Genomic DNA, 19,476 nt, shown 5'->3' with positions numbered 1-19,476 from the left:
GTTTATAGCCTTGCATAGCCAGCCTAAATGTTGCTAGCTATGTATTTGCCCGCTAAATGTATGGGCTTGTTTTCACAGCTTCAAATTATCTGTATAAATTTACATATTATTGGTATATTTCATTTTGAAATGATTACACAATACACACACACACACACACACACACACACACACACAGACAAATTATTATTGTATTTCTAGATATTATATTGGATATTTATATTATATATTTAAGCGTACTTATGAAGAATTTTATCATTTTAAATCAAGTTTTATTTTTAAGATCAAATGTATATAGAGTATGAATGTAATGTATGTATTGTATTATGTATAGACAATCCAAAAGACTGTGCAGTTATTATACATTTTCATAAAACAAATAACTAGAGGAATCAGCTGTTAGGGATGTTCCAGGTTTGCCCATGTGCTTTTTATTTTTCTATCATTTCATTCATGGTTTAATTCATTTTATTTGTTACACAAGACATTAGGCATTGTTCATATACTAGTGATCAAACAAAGGACTGTAAGTTGTCTACTACTCAGCCTGAACAATTTTTTGTCAATTTCAAGGGATATTGTCAATAGTCGTTGTCAAAGGCCAAACTGGATAGAAATTAAAACAGTACAACCACACACAGTAGGCTTTTGTTTTAGATGAATAAAAAAAGAGAAGAGACAGTATCTGATGGTGAGAAAAGGAGGGACATTTCAAATATAACCACAGACAATAAGAGTAAACAGTGTTCCAGTTATTTTCAAATAACATGGTTCCAGGATAAAGAGGCATACTTTCAACTATGCACACAGTGTGAACGTGTTGTGAATAGACAGTTATATGTAGGTATTAAGTATGTTGATTATTTAGACTGGTAAAGATCTTTGAATTCAGCTTCGTGACGGAGGCTGATGCCATTATCCTTCTGTCTAAATCAGAATTCTATGATCATATAAAACCATAAAGCAACACTGGAATGATCACTAAATATGGTAAATGTAACACATGACACAGCAAATAACAACAAACAACAAAAAAAAAATAGTGTCGGTGTGCATCACTTTTGAGTTCCATTTTATCAGTTATAACATAAACTAATAGCATAGCATATTCAGCATTTTGACGTAAACCTTTCACCGGTACATCAGTGAAATTCAAATAAATAGAACATCACAATAAGACACGTAAACACCCCAAACACGTATTAACTTAGTTCAGAGTTGTTAAGGGATCGGTAATGACAGGTAAACTCAACATGGAATTGCTTCAACCTTGCACTGTAAAATCCTCAAATTAACACTGAGGATTTTACTGTGCTTAGTGCTCGAAAGGGAAAGGTTGAGGCAAAATGTACATTTTCAAAAACGCAACAAGCCAAGCCACAGATCAATCTGGCTTTAAGTGTATAATAGTGCAGAGAATGAGATACAGAGGGTTACCTTGACTCAGACATGTAATGAATGATAGGCCCAAAGTCGATGGACGAGAATTTCCTTTCTATTGCTTTCAGTCAGCTCTGCTAAAGAACATAATGGTATATACTTGTGTATAATGGTCAGCACATTTGTTCCTGTGATTAGCCAGCGATAATTGTATTGGCACAGGACTGATCTGCAGCTAACGGTTTGTTAAAATAACTTTTGAGAAATCCCATACATATTAGATAAAACCCCAAATTAAGGCTAAAACCAAATAAAAGTATATTGGTTCATTCTTGTGGGGTGGCACTTTTAAAATGTAGCCTTAGGACTTCTGACATACTAAAAGTGTTTTGGGTTATTATGAGTGTCCAGCGTTTTCCCACAATGTATCTGTGATATTTGTCCAGGATTTATTCACAGGGCTTAGTTCTTCAAGGTATGACTATCTGCATGACGTTATACAAGGTTGGTTACACAAGGGTTGAAACAACCAAGACGCAATCTGGTGCTTTCACTATGAGCCAAAAAATTCAGTCATTATCCTCTCCTCTTCCTTTCCTGATATAAAATCAAACAACATACATACTTTAGCTCCTTGGCATCCTCCCGAACATCTCAACAAGCAAAATCTGTAATCCTCTTTTTTGTTTGCCCATCCATCACACATTCCTAAATCTTCCAAAGAATACTCCCTTCACAAAGAACGTCACACAGACCAGCGACACTCAAGGCAGCCCCTCTCCATGCTTCTTTTGCCTGACATTCCCTTACTAATGTTCAAGCAGAGTATACCCAGACCACAGTTTCCACCTCAGATCTGTAAACTTCATAACTTCAGCAAGTGAAACATGCACCACACATATAGAAATAAAACTCTTCAATAATTTAAAATGTTAGAAAGTAAAAATATTAAAATGAGAAAGGTCAACATCACGCAACAGAGGAAAACAACAAAACCGTCTGGGGGGGGGAGGGGATGACAGTTACAGTATTAGCCACCGGTTAGCTTGCCTGTTAGCACAGGGAACGACAACAGCATTGCAAAGTGAGCACTATCAGATATCAGTTGACAGTTGACAGAACAGCCCATTTATATATAACTTCTCATCACATTTTTTTTTTGTTTTTTTTTTCGCCAATAACTTTTTGCCAAAAAAGGAGCAGAGTCTATTGAAATAACACAGGTAAAAGATCAAGTAAGAGAAAGGTGAAAGCAGGGTTGAAATGGAATTATGCGTGGAATGGCCCAGCCTTCTTTCGCAGTGTCGTTATATCCTATGTACAATACTAATGTGTAAAAAGATGCATGCATGTCAAGTTAGAGGTGATTTCTCCAGAAGATGGAGTTCCACACAATAAGCTATTAAAATTCTCTCATGTCAGAGTTCCTAATTCAGCCTTTTCCATGTCCTTCGCTCATGTTCCTGTCCTGCACACCCTCTGATATGAGGAAGAAAGACATTATAGAAAGGATGAAAGGCTTTTTGTTTTACATTGCAACAACAATTAGTAGGTTCACCTCTATTAATGATAATAGCTAAGACATGATTATAGATCCTACAATGGAATGAAAGACCGTATCAACCCTGCTTTTCAGTGACGAGATAGGGAGCGTGAGTACTGGAACACTGTGTGTGTGTGTGTGTGTGTGTGTGTGTGTGTGTGTGTGTGTGTGTGTGTGTGTGTGTGTGTGTGTGTGTGTGTGTGTGCGTGCGTGCGCGCGTGCGTGCGTGCGTGCGTGCGTGCGTGCATGCGTGACCGTGTGTGTGTTGGAGTGTGTGTAAGGAGAGAGAGGGACATGAAGAAAAGGAGGCAGATGATTTAAGGCAGACAGAGCCAAATCCACACCCTTGACTTTCTCACACTGTCTCTGTTCTCTCACCCGCATTTATTATTACATATTCTTAAAATTTAGTACAATGTTTAAATCCATCTTTCGGTTGACACTGCCCCTCTTAACAGGCTCTGCTCCTTCTTTAACCTTTCCTACTCCCTCATCTCCCGGCCCCTTCCCTCTCACTGAGGGCCCTCAATTGACTCACTGCTCATCCTCCCCAAACACATCATTCTGTTTGCGTTTCATGTTCTCAAAGTCAAAGTCGCTCCCGGTCATGCGTTTGTAGATGTCCTTGATGTCATTGCAGGTGGTCTCAAAGTGAGTGGTGGCATCATAGGCCCGCGAGGCAAAAATCTGGACAAGACGGAAATGCAGGCATAGCATAGATTAATATTCTCGTCTTTTGCATTCCCATAAAAGGGTGATCAATGGTACGTTTTGATTTCTCCCTGTCTTGTTTTAACAAGTGGAGTTTGACAAGTCTATGTAATGTGCAGTGGAAGCGGAGGTCAGGTGGAGGAGACTATGGCGACCCAATATCCAACATGAACTCATACTAAAGTAAGAGACGTCCCGCAACTTTTGATTTTCAACCACTGGGAAAGAGAACTGAGATTTAGCACCTGAAACATTGGCAGTTCAATATACCACCTATTTCTGCAGATAAAAAGTGCAAAGTATTCTCGCAAACCACACCTACAGTAGGCCTACATATCAGTTAAAAAGCACATTTCTGCATTTCTCACCGCTTTACAACACGGAGCTCTGAATGTAACCTGCAAACGCTATCAGATCAGTTTCACTCACCTGGCTCTCAGTGCCATCATCTGTGGGCTCATAAAGGTCACTAATGGCCACCATCCTGCCAAAGAAAGAAAAAAAAACGGATTAATCATAGTGACAGATTACCAGAATTCTCTGACTAAATCACATCACTTAAATGTCACCAAATATTAACCACCTTTAATGATTTACGGTCACTTTGGCTTATTATCTACTTAGATCTAGATGGAGCAAAAAGGTGAACAGAGGTACAGTATAGTGATAACAGAGACAGAATGAACAGACTTCTGGTCGATGGGTTCCAGCAGCTCCAGCGCCGGCTCGACCTCAGTCTCTGGCTCGCTGGTCTCCACCGTGGTGCTGACGATGGCAATGTATTTCCCTTGGGCCGCCACGTTGTGAGCATAGGAGACCATACACACATAGATGTCTGCAGTGTACCATGGACAACAGGGGAGGTGGGGAAGAGAAAGTCATTTCAGAGGAATATTGCAAAGCTATAACTACAGCACAATGGCATATCAAACTTTGTATAGTCCCATTTGCTCCTGTTCTTTTTTTGGAGTGGTGCAACCACTCCAGGGAACAGCAATGTCCGTGTCTATGTGTTCACCTATGTGACGTTAATGAGCACCAGTATAATGAGTACCAGTAGGGGTGCTGTTGTGCCAGAAACAGAGAGAGGGATAGTGCTGCACTGTTGCCTGCTAATGAGAGAGAGAGAGAGAGAGAGAGAGAGAGAGAGAGAGAGAGAGGTGGGGGGGATTGCACCACTCAGTTCACACGGGTGTGATTTTTGAGTGGTGCAACCACTCCAAGGAACAGCAATGTCCGTGATTCTGTGTCCACCTGTGTTAATGAGCCAGTATGTACCAGTAGGGGGCGCCAGAAACAGAGAGAGAGAGACAGTGCACTGTTGCCTGCTAATGAGAGAGAGAGAGAGAGAGAGAGAGAGAGGAGGGGGGAGAGAGAGAGAGGGGAGTTGCACCACTCGGTTCACACGGGTGTGATTTTTTCTTTTCTTTTTAATTAAACAAATTGTTCTTTCTTTCACTATTCTGTTTGTTGATTTGACAAACCCTATAGCCCATACTGCAGCCATATGCAAATCTTCTCCAATCTGGGATTTTCTAAGCAGATCTTTGATGTGCAGAATAGATTGGTGCTCACCTGATTTGCGGTTGACCTGATTCTGAGGGATGATAATCTGGCAGGAGTTGGCGTCGTTAGTGCTTTTGATGGGGTGGCTGAGGATACAGATCACACGGATCACCTGACCTGACTTGCGCACACGATCCTGAATGTAGCTGGGGTCACAGATGAGCTGCTTACAACGAGCCACCTGCACAGCGATGGGGGGCAGAGAGCAATGTCAATCTCACCTGCAAAAATGTCTTGACCTTTATTCCTTCTCAGTGCATAATATGTGGCTCTAGTCTAGTCAGTGTGTTGATCGATGCAAACACTTTATACGTTTTTTCTGTCCCATCCTGAACATGACCCTTTGCAGTTCTGATCCTCCAATTTCTGGTTGGTTTTCAAGTATTCCCCAAGGCCATAGCCCGTAACCACCTCAGTGGCATTGAGTTTAGAGTGCCCGCCTGATATTGGGAGGTCGGGGTTTGATCCCCTGGCTTGTCATACCAAAGACAATAAAGAATGGGACCCAATGCCTCCCTGCTTGTCCCTGCAACATACTAGCATCATGTCCAGGGGTTGTATCTGTACATCAAGCTGCCTCACGCTACAGAAACAGGAGATAGGCTACTGTCCTATGAGCTTGGCAAGGCTTACTTACTTGCTTACTTATTGTCCCTAGTGGCCCTTTGTGTGCTAAAATCACCATAAGGCCAATATGGGGTGCTTTCAGTTGGCAAATCACGAGAACGTTGATGGATGCATGTATGTACTTGTATGCCTACCAATAAAGACATAGAGATGAGGTATTATTTTAATTTGGGCAGCAGTGGCTCAGGAAGTAGAGCATCTGTCTAAGAGTAATTGGCCTAAACCTAAGTTGTTTGTTTTTTCACTTTTACACTTAACCTTTCCTATGTTTCAGCTACTATTGCTGCTATGACACCTGAATTTCCATCCCGTATCAAGAAAGGTTTATATTATTTTATGCTGTCTTAACTATACTCCCAACAAGCAGGTAAGTGCCTTGCTTGTTTGCCTCCACCATCTTGTGAAAGTGTGTGAATGTGATGCCATGAAAGGTGCATTACCGTTAATCAAAAGAAAAGGACAAATTTCACATTATGTGCAAATGTACTGTGAAAAAGTACCCCCTTTCCTTTTTTCAAATTAAAGAACGGATTAGGCAATTGGATAATGAAGAAAATGCTCACTACAAAATGAAACATATATAAAACTTTGTAATATACCTCGCCCTCAGATTTCACCCCCACCACATGGCCGTCTTCCATCACAATCTCTTCGACTGGCTTGTTCAGCATGTAAGTTCCACCGTAGATTGCACTTAACCTACAGGGCAAGTGTGTGGGGGAAAATATATTAAATCATACCATGGCATTTATTGAGATTTACAGACAGACAGTCTGAATGCTCTCTGTACTATAAAGTGCTGTTGTAGGAATCAATTTAAAAGACATGAACAAACCTGGCAAACCCTTGTGGCAGCTCCCCTAGACCATACAGAGGATAGAGGTATGGGCTCTTGCCATATCGTGCCAGGGATTCACTATACAGTTTAATACGATTGATCGTCTCCAAGCAGGGAACGTCAAGGTAGCTGTTGGAAGGTAGAGAACAGCAAGAGACAATGATCAATAAATATTACCGGTATTGAAGATAAAATAAAAAAGTTAGCTCTCATTATTTTTATTGGACACAACAGCTAGAATAAAGTGAATAATTTAACCATGTCAACCATTGTCATCACTTATAATAATATGAATAATAATGTAATCACATTTAAAAGAAAATAGGTATTAAGTATAATTTCTTTATTGGTTATTAGGTATTCAAAACATGATTAGATTAGATTAAGAAAAACATTAAGATTATATTTGTTGCTCTTACTCATCTGTCCTGTAGAGGGCGAGGGCGTGGCCGGTGAAGTCGATGACATCCTGCCCGAGGTCAAACTTCTTGTATACGTCCCTCATATCTGTTGTTTTGGGGTCCACTCCCTCAAAGGTTTTTGGGTCATTCTCATCAAAGTTGGCAACAAAGACTAAGAACTTCCGGAACCTTCGCTTCTCAAACATCCCCATGAGATCTGAGTCCAAAGAAAGGCAAGGTGGAATTATTTTTTATCTTTCTACAAATAATTTTAACTTTAAATACAATATATGTAGCCTATCTAAGATCACAATTTGTAATGGCACGTGTCCCGTTAGCTTACTTGAAGCTAGAGCCTCAGTCTCAGTTGATGGCACCTTGTAGATCTTCCCTCCTTTGTAGACAAAGCTACCCTCTACTACTTTGAAGTCCAGGTACCGCGTCACCTCTGTGTAGAGCAGCATCTTCACAAGCTGGCCTGAGTTTACACACGAATAACAGTTACCGGTATGTTGGTTTCATTCGAATTTTGCTGCTTTGTCATAGCTTTTTTTATCAACATCCATCAACAATATGTTAACATTTGTTTTGACTCAAATATAAAAAACAGAGAATGATCACTCATATTTACGTTTCTATACTTTTTGCAACAATATTTTCATAGGGATATAGTGACCAAAGCCTGAGAATTTGATGACACTATTCTACATTTACTTTTATTCTACATATCCTACTTTCATTCTACCTATCCTATTGGCAGACTCTGCCAATGTGGCTTGCTGACATTTGCGGATTCCCATTGAAATGTATTGACAGAATCCGCCCTCATGAATAAAAGTGCAGTGACCCTGCCCTAATTATCCTAATACACGTTTTCATGCGAGACTGACCATTGGCCATAAGAAACTTGGGGATGAGGTCAACGTTCCAGTCTCTCCCTCTGCCCATTGACTCAGGAGGGCTATCCGGAAGGTCAAAGCGCTTGTATAGCTATATATGGAACACAAAAGATATTACAGAATCTTGTAAAACAACCTTTGTCCCATAAATGAGAGTTAGCAATAGAAACTCAAAGGAACAGGTATTTGATCAGTAGAATTCAAGACATAATATACATTGACTGTTTTTGTTTTTATAGATCCCATAATATTGCAAACAGTGTCCTTACTTCCTCCAGAGGGGTAATGGAAGAGCTCTCTCCACCATAGTATGGGTTCCTGTCCATGTGCAGCACCTTCTTCCCATTGACCGACATGATCCCAGACAGAATACATTCCTTCACAATAAAGTAAATAATTAATGTAAACTCTAAATAGATAGAATAGAAAAAGAAAAGAAATGCACCAACGAAATGCAAACGTATCTAGACATTTATAGGCAGACAGAGATAGTAGTGCAGAAGGGAGGACATGGGACAGGGTGTGCGCATGTGCAACTTGAACAGTCAAGCCATGCGATCTTCTATAATAATAATAATAATAATAATAATAATAATAACAACAATAATAATAATAATAATAGATAATATAACCATCTCTCTATTTTAAAAAGGTTGTGCCAATGAAATAAGCGCAATCTAATAATGCAATAATAAACAGCCTATACATTTATGCATTAACAAGTTATGATATGCATAACGGAATCTAAAGTAGTACTGTAGTAGCTAGGCTATACATGACAAATGTAAAAAAAAAAAAACATTTTTATAGGAATTACTATAAGGAATTACTACAAGAAGGCTATGTCAACTTATTTTCCGGACATAATGCTCTGTAACCGACTTTGACCACGGAAAGGATCAGTCATTTAATAAAACCATGCATTCTCAGGCCTGCGCAAACGTTAGAATGGAGGCCTGTCTGTGCAGAAGGAACCATCACATTATGGGTTACGCCTAAGATGCTATTCAGCGTGTACAGTAGAAGAGCAGTGCACGGTATGATCGTCAACTTTAAACCGTGACATCTTTAAATATATGAATACAAATGATCTATTCGAAATTATAACTGTTTTGACTTTGTATTATTGATATTATTATGTTTAAATGTCACAAACACACAGTTGCAGGAGCCATTCACTTGTGGACTACTTTGGTAGCAGCATTCAGGCCCAGGCCACAAGTCATTCATTTGAAAGTAAAAAATAATTAAATAAATATATATAGATCTTACAGTGAATCTTTCGTACAGTGCAAAACAAATGTTGCATGATTACTTACTGTGAGTCCGGTGCCCAAAACGATCACATCATATTCCTCATCCATGTTGTATCACCGCCTCTCCTGTCTCGCCCTCTTTTGCCTTGCGAAATTGAAGGGTACAAGGGAAGAATACAAGTGAGTCCACAAAGCGAATTGGCTCCTTTTCTTTGCTCGGGTGTATTAAATGTCTCTCTTTAAGTTAAATGGTGTTCATTTATCATTAGGCATTAATGATCAGTGGAATACAGTCCACGGTCCACACACTGTCACCGGCGAGGACGACCAAAGATGGCCTTAAACGTGGAACACTCTGGAATAATATTCTGTCGCGTCGAGAAGTAGTGCGCATCCTCTCACTCTTCCCATGCCGAGCCCTGCCACACAATAGACCGAAACAACTGTGGCAAGTGCCGACACAAGCCTCACGATACTTTATCCTGTGATTTTGCACATATTCAATTCCAATCTAAAATGTTTCTGTGATCTTTACAATCTGCAACTATATGACGATCCTTTGTCTAGTCCAAAGTATTCTCTATTTTCTTCTTCCTTCTATCCTTTCCAGTGGAGATACGTAGGTGCAGCATTGGTGGATGCAGGGTATCCCTCCGCCAGCACAGCTGTGTGGATGGATGGATGCTGAATGGGAGCTGTTTCAACTGAACGCAGGCCTGTTCAGCACAGTCTATGGATAAGTTACTATTATTTGTTTCACAAGAGGTCATGATTAAAATAAAATAAAAATCCGATTTGTTTCGAGTGCAAGTTTGGTTATTTTAATGTTTATTAGGAATATGAAGAGTTGGTATATATGGCGACATAGGCTACATGTTCCTAAATAGTGAAAGAAGAAGGCGTTGGACCAACTATCAGCACCATGGACAGCGGCCAGGTTAGCTTGCCCCGTCATTAAACGTCACGTAGCCGTAGGCGACATTTGGCGCATTTGTTGTTACACCTATAGCTATAGTGAGAACAGAACAGACTCTCGGCCTCCGAGTCAAACGCTTTGATAATCATATTCATAACACTGTACTGTAGTGTTATAATTATAGTATCAAAACACGGCATGCTGCTGCTGAAATGTATTGTTTTGTCGTAGGCATTATTGCTACATGATCAAATGGCTACAGCGAGCCAGTAGCCTACAGGTAGGCTACAGGTCTCAGGCTTCAGTGACAGGGTGAGGGTGCAAGTTGTACTTTGAACCAACAGGTTACATGGGGTAAGCTTTATTACACACGGAACTTTGAACTAGTTTCGATGAGATTAGGGGGTAAAAAGCGATGTGAATTACAGTAGAGATCTAGCTCCAAACTAATTTAGAGGATGAATGGTAGAAAGAAGCAGCCAGGAAGCGCCTGCAGGGTGCATGAAACACCCATGGACACATGACAATCAGCTGATTGCGTCACATGACTTTAGCTTTGCGGAAAAACCAAAATGGCAGGAACAGAGTATCAGAGGGAAGTGCGAGCAATGGCTTCTGTTGTTGCACTTTTATTTGCATTATTCGCCATCGGAAGCTGTACGAGTCAAGTGCCATTCCTAATGTGGTCCAGCGGCGGGTAAATATTGTACTTTGTTAATTTAAATTGCGAGATAGTTTGACTCCACTGAGCCACTCCATAGTTCGAAACATATGTCATAGTTGCCAATGAAAGCCACGCAAGCTAATGCTATCTGACAAGTGAAGCTTATATGTTGTTGTACTCAGTTGGAGTCATAAATACCGTAGGAAGAGTAGTCATTTATTTGACAGGCAACGCTATTGATCACTTTGTTTGTTGTGCATGCACAGTTTGCCACCGATGGCCTCGCCACCAGCCGGTCACATCACGACTACTGATCAATTGGTTGTGTACATCAAAACTGCCTTTAACTCAGCCCCATGCACTGTGCTGCTGTTTCTACAGGACAAGGTAAAGACTGGACCAGATTATGTGATATTGCACAAGATATTATGATTTCATTTTTCCAGTTTGAAGGGCTATTTATAACAATACAAATGTACTTAAAATTTGTTGGTGAGTCAAGATCATGGTTGCTAGTGTGGTTACTGAGAAGTCACGAGTGACTCTGGTATTCTCACTCTGGTGTGACAGGGAGCTTTAGCTCCACTTCCCATTCTACAGTTCCCTTTCTCATGGGGCCTTAATTGGCTTGTCGCAATTTGCAACACTACATTTGTATAATGGGTTGAATCTAGAGTTGCAACACGCTCCATTGACAGCCCATTCATCCAAATAGAAAAGTCTGATCTGCTTGTATTAAACACGTTAACACTTAAAAAATAATCACCTGCACGGAATTTCTTAGCAGAAAATAGCTCATAACATGGACTTTTATGAAACAAAAGTGTAAAGTTGCCCGAACGGCCAAGGCTCCAAGAATCGACAGTCCAAGAATGTAGATCTTTTTTGGTATTTTATTTACCTCAAAACACAGAGTGACCGACCCAGGCTGGATTTGACTGTGCAGGCAAAAATAATACTTCACGAATAAAGACTTACAATACACTTTCAAATAACGGAAAGTAAGGAAACACTTGACAACTCAACTAAGGAAAAACAACAAAACAAGAACTTAAGAAACTGAAAACAGGCTATGCCTTCCTGGCCCTGCCAGCTCTCCCCTGGAGTTGTCTCCTTTGTTAGTCTCAAGCTAAACTGATTCCCTTTCCAAACATTTCCACAAGCCTCCCTTATGTACCAGGTGAGACCCCACCCACAATGATTAGTAATTGGACCAATCTACTCAAACCAGGTAAACCATGACCCATGAGTTAGACCAACTATACAATTACACATTTAGAGTCTGAATGTTTTCCAAGGCATCACATCACACAAAACAATTACAATAGAATTAGGCAACACAGATAAGGGTATATGATGCTACACATGGCCACCCCTCCAAGGAGCTTGATGACAGTCAATTAATGGAAGCATCTGTGCAGTGTGTGTTTGTCATGACCAGTTTTATATTGTGGAGTCTTCTAGTGTCTATAGGGCACGGGTTGCCCCGTGACAAAAAGCTTTTTCAGATTGAAAGTGGATCATTCAAGCATTCGGTCCATATGTCCATGTGTGGGGAAATACAAATTTCACTTGTGTGCATAATGTACTACTGTGACACAAAATACCCCCCTTTCCGTGGCCATGTTTTGTGTGTATGCGTATTTGTTGTGTCGACAATCCAATGTTTTGCTGTCCTTTTTTCATGCAGTTAAGCAAAGATGACTTTACAGTGTTTGGTGGAGTGTTTGGAAACAAGCTGGATAGTGTTTTTCAAAATCTTGAGGTACGGTGTGTTTTCATTATGACTTGTGCCATTGTACCATATTCAAACTGGTACACATATCCAACACATTTAAGATCATATTGGAGTTCGGCAATTAATCTAATCGATTTAATAGTTAATATAAAATAATAATACTAATCTGTTAATAATCATTCCCTATTTTGTGCATGTCTTTTTAGGAAATTCATTTCTAATAGTTTCAAACGATGTAACGTGTTGTGACCTTGTAGATCGGCTATTTTCAATGTTTAAGCACAACCGGTTCATTGATCTATGAAGGAAAACAAACTCTTCATATCTTATTTTGTGATCTTTTCCCCACATTGTCCATCCATGTTTCTCCTAGGCTGCACTGCATTCTTCCTCTTCATTGGTGCTTCCGTCCGTGGAATGGTCTAGTTCCAGCAATGTGCCTGCTCTGCTGCAACAGCAGCTTGGTGTCTCACCTCTCCTGGTTGACGCAGACACTCTGTCAGATATTCCTCTCAATGCGACTGGCTGCACTTTCCTGATCATCAACCTTCCTTATAATACTGAGTGAGACTTCATGCTTCATGCAGTGCACCAGTGTGGTGTGGATTATTATCATATGTTCTCATATATTATCTTATTTAACTTGTAAGTGTGTTTGTTGTTTTACAGCTCTAAGTTACCCAAAGAGGTCCTTCGCAACAATGGTAAGTTATGTGAATGTAATACCAGCGTCTATCATCATCTATTCACCACTTCAGTCATATAGGACTGCAAATATAATCTTATGATACTTTAGCAGCTGCTTGTACCTGTATGAGTGAGTGGCAAATAAAACCTTCTTGATAAATGTGTTCTTTTATTCAGGCCAATTCTTTTTGAAATGTTGCCAGTACAGTGACATACTTGAATGAACATCTAGTTTCTGCTTTCTCTTTTTGTTTTTCATTATTTTTGTACTTTGTTAATTTCCATAGTTGATTTGAATTGCCTGTTTATGTATTGTATGTGAAGCACTTTGTGAACTTGTTTTTGAAAAGTGCTATACAAATAAAGTTATTATTAAAGTTGTTATACACGGCAGGGAATTTATAACTTTGTGTCTGTCCACAGATGAGATTATTGGGAAAGTTCAGAGCATCATGGAAGCCAAAAATATCCCCTACACTGCTATCTACACAGGACTGCAGCCTTCACGAGTAATATATTCCCCTGTGCAGTTTACAGTATATAAACACACATTATTCAATTTGATGTTGGATGAGAGAGAAATCCTTTTGTCTCCCCAGGTCATCGCTCAGACCTCCATGTCTATGCCGCCTGTGGGTCGGTCCTTGCTTCAAGCCGCCGAAACTTCTGTGAAACCCCCCATTATGTTCAATGTGACCGATGTTCCTTGTATTATGCTGTGGGCAAAGAATCTCACTGTCAGCTTCACAGCAGGCACATGGATTGACCTTGCTACAGAGACCCCGACTCTAGATGGATCCGTGTGTAATGACACCATCTCATTGTGAGAACACTTAACACTGTTACTTATCCTAGCTGTATCATGTTGGGTGTGTTGGTTGGCCAGAGGACTGAGAGAACTATTTTTATTGCTGTTCAAAAGAATGTGTACAATTATTTATATTTTCTTTATTTCTCAGGCTAGTCCTCACTTACGCATCATCAGGGGTCACTCCAGGGGTCACTCTAAGGTAAGAAAAAAAGCTATTTTACCTAAAGCAATTTAGCATCATTGTATGTTGTGTGTTCTATGATAAAGGCTATATAATTTTCTATAAAGATGGCCTCAAGGCCGTGAGGCTGTCCGAGTTTGCAAGCTAGAATTAAGCAGAATTATAAATTAAGGTATAGAACTGCAAATCATAGACTGTGCATTCACTGTATTGCAATATATATATACGTTATCTCTGAAAAGGCATCGTGGAGACATTGTATCGTCTTGCCAATATTTATCACCATATCGCCCACCCCTAGGCAGTATTACAGTTTACCGTACATCTGATAAAAAGAGTGGTCGTATTAATTTACTTATTTGATTGGTACTTCAGAGTAATCCTTTGTAACGTGATTGGCTTATTTGGCAACTAATACAGCTCAATTTACGCTACTCACATCCACAGGTATGGTGACATAATTATGTCCTGAGTGCATCCATGTGTCTGTGGCCATGGTCTGTGGTTAGAAGCAGCTTAGGAAAAGATTAAAGCATTTTTTTTGTAGTCTCAGAGATTTTCAATTCAAATGGTACTTTTATCCATCTTTATGATGGCAGCAGTTGTCTTTGATGCTTTGTCTTCAAATGAGCATTGTTTTTTGTGGCAGCTTTTGGTCATGGTGCGTTCTACAATACTCTTGTTTTTTTTTTTCCAGAAACAGTCCAAAACAACAATTAACGGGTCTACATACTATACGGTCTATGTACAGTATAAACCTAAGTTGATATGTTGTAACTAACGTGACGCTTGACAAGTTTTTCTTATTTTCTCTACTGTAAGGTTTTCCATGACTAAGAAGTTTTATCCAGTGTCTGCACGTAACTGGGCCAGCCTGGACACAGTGCTGCTGCAGAACACTGAGACACTGCAGAACGCATCCTTTTCCAGCAGACACATGTATACTCCTGCAGAGTACTCCTTCAGCTGTACGTCTGTGAAGAGCTTTGGAGATGGTTTGCTGGTGCAAAACGGGACGACTACTTTGAGGGTCAATTTCACTGAATTCCAGGTACAAATATGCCAAATCTGTTGTATATCTGAATCTGTGACCCATAGCTCGCTGTGATGTTTGACGCAGTGTTGTTTTTGGCAGCATATACAATCTCACAATTGTGAGATTGTATATCTGCTATTTTCAGCATGCAACCCAGCATAAAACTGGATCTCTTGTCCACTAGTCCCTTACTAACATTTTAGTCTAGTTTTTATTTATTGACAATTGTCAGTATATTTAGTCTTAGTTTTGGTCATCATAGATTCGTTTTTATTTCGTTTTAGTCAGTGAAAAAAGGTAGTCGACGAACATTTTTCGTCTTAGTTTTAGTCGACGAAAAAGACACTGGTTTGACGGAATGGCTGTCATGTTTTTTTTTTTTTTTTTTACAGATTCAGGGCTTTGGGTTGAAGGATGGAAATTTCGCCTATGCAAGCGACTGTGCGGGATTCTTCACACCGGGCATTTGGATGGGGCTGCTGACCTCACTGCTCATGATGTGGATCTTTTTCTACGGCCTGCACATGATCATGCATGTCAACACCATGGATCGCTTTGATGACCCTAAAGGTCCCTCCATCGCTGTGCCTCTGTCGGAGTAATGCGTACAGTATGCACATTTACAAGTCACTCCGTGCCTCTCAGCAGACCATGGACCCAAGGAAGCTCTGAGAAGGAAGTGAAGTGGTCACGTGACTGGGCTGCGCCATGACACTTTCATGGGAGCCAAACTACCCGGAAGTTTGGCAGAATGCACTGGAGTCAATGAGAGCTCAGTGACCAGCTCATGAACCAACATTATTTATGAACAATTGAGACCTTTTGTAAAGTAATCACTTCTGGAAAATAAGAGAACACATTATATTGTCTGCTGTGTTGTTGTTCGATGTGTACACTGTAATTTTTATAGAGGTATAGTATCTAAAGAGCACAAAGTACCTTTCTGAATGCACCAAGTATCGCGAGACTTCCCACCGTTTCCTGTCTGGCAGCCAAATCTTGCGATATTTCGGAGACAGAAACGATACCTGCTGCTGTTTAGATCCTCAGATAAAATTATATACTGTGCACATCGAAAAGTAAGTGATTAGAAAACAACCTGTGATATGTCTTCTGTTATTTTCCATAAGTGATTACTTTACAAAAGGTCTCAATTGTTCATGAATAATGTTTGTTATGAGCTGGTCCAGCCGGCTCCATTCACTGCCATGTATTCATTGCACGTCCGGTGTGAGTTTGGCTCCCATGAAAGTGTCATGGTGCAGCCCAGTCACGTGACCACTTCCCTTCCTTCTCAGAGCTTCCTTGCATGGACCCAGGAAGTCCCGCCTTGTCCGTCAACTACCGTGGAACTTTCCTTCAGAAGGTCACGTTATGTGTCATATTAAATTGACACATGTGAATAGGCCATTCATCAAATGTGTTCAGGAAAGATCATTTTAAAATTTACTTCATTTTGCCATATTTAGGCTTAGCCAGGTATATTCCATTCCATCATCCCTTACCTTTTAAGTGCCAAAATGGGGGGGGGGGGGGGGGGGTGTATGTATCTGTTTGCCTTCATTCACTTTATATGCCACTGTTTTCCAACTGAAGGGGATACATGAAATGTATAATTGCAAGAGGATGACTTTTGTGCCATGAATGTGGCCACTTGCATGTTGTGAGACAGGTTTTGTTATTGCTGTAATTTAAAGACTACTGATATTGTCAGAATTGCCTGTATATAAGAAGTTATGATTGCTGATTGTATTTTTGAAACATGTTTGTGACAAATTACAAAAATGTTGCATTTTGAAAATACCTTGCGTAATACAATCTATTTTGTTTTCATCTTTCTCATACAGTTTAAAACATAGGACAGTGCAATTGTAACTTTGATATATATATAACTTATTGTTTTGCCTGTCCACTAGTTAGGTTACCGGTTACCAGTAGCACTGGTTTTGAGTTCAACCCATTTCATAAGGGTAGGCCTACTTTAGATTATTCTTCAGTTCAGCCATTACTTTAAAAAAAAAATCTTATTACCACCAACGGTTCTATGATTGTGCCAATAAATAAATCTAAATTCTATCAAGTGATTAATGACCTTGTTTTTTTACAAGTTGCTCTGGACAAGATTTACCACTGATTAGAACGAACCAGTGGATGAAAAAGTACTCACATTTATTGCGTAGTTTAGCCACAAGAGGGTGCACCAGAGCAACAAACTTTGTATAATTCGAGCACCTATCTGGTTACCATTGTTACCGTAATCTATTCTAAACAAGAAGTCATGGCGGTTCGGGGAGCAGGTATGGTACATGCAAGCAAGCGTAACATTCTAGATTTAATCTGTTTCCAAAACTGATGGATAATTCCTTATTACTGTTACATCACTAGTATTTGGCAGCCGTCAGGAGAGAAAACTGTTCCCCATGTTTCATGAGCCAAGTCGTCTGGGCATTGAGATGCCGTGCCTTGATGCGACACATCGTGGCCCTGGCTGCTATGACAATCATGAGGTTTGTCACTACATTATATCACCACCTTCATGTAGTCAGCACTGCTGCATGCCAGACATTTCACTAATCAAATAGTCTTTTTCCAAATGCTTCTTTTCCTTACACAGTTCGGTACCATAATGTATGACATACTAAAGAAACCTGAAAGTAAGAAAGGATATGTTATTTCTGCGAGGACTGCTGCGCGTTTCCGCCCCTGCCACAAGGTAAAAAGTAAAAACTAAATCCAGTAAGTGGGCACCTAGAAATTATATGAAAAATATTAAATGTATGAACATATATATGGCAAATATAGCCTATGAATATATGCCATATTCATGTTCATATGTGCATATGGATTTATATGCATCATATATAGCTCATATCCACATATCATATGTGGCATACCAGTATACAAATAAGTTCATATATTTTAGGATGGGAGGGTGAGATGTCTGTATCCCTCTAAATCGATGTAAAAAGAAAAAGACCCCAAAAAGTGGCGCAGCGTTCGTTTGGGCACTACTGCTTTTCCTGAAAGTTGGCAGCCCTGATGATACATATATATAAAGTAAATACGAATAAATAGTGCCCTGAGTTGAGTTCTCAGATGTCCACTAGTGACTAGTCAATTCAGACTATAGACCAGTCAACTGACATGATCAAACACAATTTGCCATGAGGTCACTCAAGGAGTCAAGTAAGATGACTAATGTCAAGTTGTTCTTGATTCCCGTTTTTTGACACCATTACCAGACAGCAACTCCCTCACCACAGAAGTACCAGCAGGATCAAACTTTGTCCAAAGTTCTCCCTCCAAGTAAAACACCATTCAACTCAACCACACAAAGGTTCAAATCTAAGGCTGAAGCAGTTTCCAGCCCAGGGTGAGTGAGTGGAGTGGTAAGAGGATGATGATATTGTTGCTGTCAGGCAGAAACCACTTATCTCCATATTCTAACTTTTGGTTTTTTATAAAATGAATTCCCCACCTCAGGCACGGATTGGCACAGAAAATCGGCCCTGGCATTTGTGATCGACACCGGCTCAAAAACGCTACCATGTATTTTTTATTACGGCATTCTGGCATTTGCCAGAATTGCCAGACTGTCCAATTCCGAGATTTTGAGCTTGTAGATCTGCTACTTTTACAAAAAAGAATCACACCCGTGTGAAGTGAGTGGTGCAACTCTGTGTGGGGGTTAAATGACAGTTTCCGTGTCACTGTCCTCATGTCCTGGCACACCCGAAGTCATCATATATTATATACAGTTAATATGTGCGTGTGTTTTAGGTTGCACACAGGTGGTGAAAAACCATGCCGTTTTTGTGCTCAGACCCACCCAGCCACCGACACACATAGCTAGCGGAGTGGTTGCACCACTCAAAAATATCCTGAAAAGTCAGGGTTTTTTTACATATGAGGTTTCCACCCAACAGAGATGATATAAGACGGACGTACAGTATGAAATGCTCAAATGTGCCAACATTTAAATGCGTTTGAATTTTCACAAATGCAGCCCTGGGGCATACTCTCATGATACAATCAGCAACAGGAAAGTGAGCTGGCCAATGTGTTTCGGATCCCCGGATTGGGCTAGACTGCCCCAGTTGGAGAAGAGAGCAGTGAGGATGCAGGCAAGTTGCAGACCTTAATGGAGAAAACAATAATGCACAGCTGATGCACAATGCACCGGGCTGTCATGAATTGACATTGATCAAATGAAATGTGTGCT

At 40.2% G+C, this 19,476-nt stretch overlaps 3 protein-coding genes across 4 annotated transcripts; 2 read left to right on the top strand and 1 right to left on the bottom strand.

The window, feature by feature from the left end:
- Positions 1-66: 66 nt before the first annotated feature.
- gdi1 (GDP dissociation inhibitor 1) lies at positions 67-9,771 on the bottom strand. Its single transcript, XM_080763223.1, has 11 exons — positions 9,285-9,771; positions 8,235-8,342; positions 7,957-8,056; positions 7,410-7,544; positions 7,085-7,283; positions 6,663-6,794; positions 6,427-6,526; positions 5,210-5,381; positions 4,325-4,469; positions 4,064-4,118; positions 67-3,610 (listed from the first exon to the last, which is right to left on the bottom strand). Exons 1-11 carry the CDS (start codon positions 9,327-9,329, stop codon positions 3,458-3,460), a joined length of 1,344 nt encoding a protein of 447 aa, XP_080619349.1. The 5' UTR covers positions 9,330-9,771; the 3' UTR covers positions 67-3,457.
- Positions 9,772-10,704: 933 nt separating this feature from the next.
- Positions 10,705-17,330, top strand: atp6ap1b (ATPase H+ transporting accessory protein 1b). Of its 2 annotated transcripts, none has more exons than XM_080763373.1 (10): positions 10,705-10,834; positions 11,068-11,188; positions 12,492-12,566; positions 12,913-13,103; positions 13,209-13,243; positions 13,650-13,735; positions 13,826-14,049; positions 14,186-14,220; positions 15,037-15,269; positions 15,647-17,330. In XM_080763373.1, the coding sequence occupies exons 1-10, from the start codon at positions 10,710-10,712 to the stop codon at positions 15,854-15,856; spliced, it is 1,335 nt and encodes a 444-aa protein (XP_080619499.1). In that variant the 5' UTR covers positions 10,705-10,709; the 3' UTR covers positions 15,857-17,330. The 2 variants fall into 2 exon arrangements, with proteins under 2 accessions (XP_080619499.1, XP_080619498.1); XM_080763372.1 differs by having other exon boundaries at positions 14,186-14,236; positions 15,041-15,269.
- A 202-nt stretch (positions 17,331-17,532) lies between these two features.
- On the top strand, positions 17,533-19,471 carry LOC308315011 (ciliary microtubule-associated protein 3-like; the record flags this gene model as incomplete). Its single annotated transcript, XM_080762835.1, has 3 exons — positions 17,533-17,551; positions 17,640-17,712; positions 19,261-19,471. The coding sequence occupies 3 exons, from the start codon at positions 17,533-17,535 to the stop codon at positions 19,394-19,396; spliced, it is 228 nt and encodes a 75-aa protein (XP_080618961.1). The 3' UTR covers positions 19,397-19,471.
- Between the last annotated feature and the right edge of the window lie 5 nt (positions 19,472-19,476).

Source organism: Protomyctophum bolini (assembly GCF_963924005.1).
Source record: "Protomyctophum bolini genome assembly, chromosome: 5".
Lineage (NCBI taxonomy): Eukaryota > Metazoa > Chordata > Actinopteri > Myctophiformes > Myctophidae > Protomyctophum > Protomyctophum bolini.
This window is presented reverse-complemented; position numbering and strand designations above follow the sequence as displayed.

Coding starts and splice junctions, on each gene's coding strand:
- gdi1 (XM_080763223.1), bottom strand. CDS start 9,329: ATGGATGAGGAATATGATGTGATCGTTTTGGGCACCGGACTCACA. Junction 8,343..9,284: donor TTTTGGGCACCGGACTCACA/GTAAGTAATCAT, acceptor TTTATTGTGAAG/GAATGTATTCTGTCTGGGAT. Junction 6,527..6,662: donor CTGCCACAAGGGTTTGCCAG/GTTTGTTCATGT, acceptor CTTGCCCTGTAG/GTTAAGTGCAATCTACGGTG.
- atp6ap1b (XM_080763372.1), top strand. CDS start 10,710: ATGGCAGGAACAGAGTATCAGAGGGAAGTGCGAGCAATGGCTTCTGTT. Junction 11,189..12,491: donor TGCTGTTTCTACAGGACAAG/GTAAAGACTGGA, acceptor TTTTTCATGCAG/TTAAGCAAAGATGACTTTAC. Junction 13,104..13,208: donor AACCTTCCTTATAATACTGA/GTGAGACTTCAT, acceptor GTTGTTTTACAG/CTCTAAGTTACCCAAAGAGG.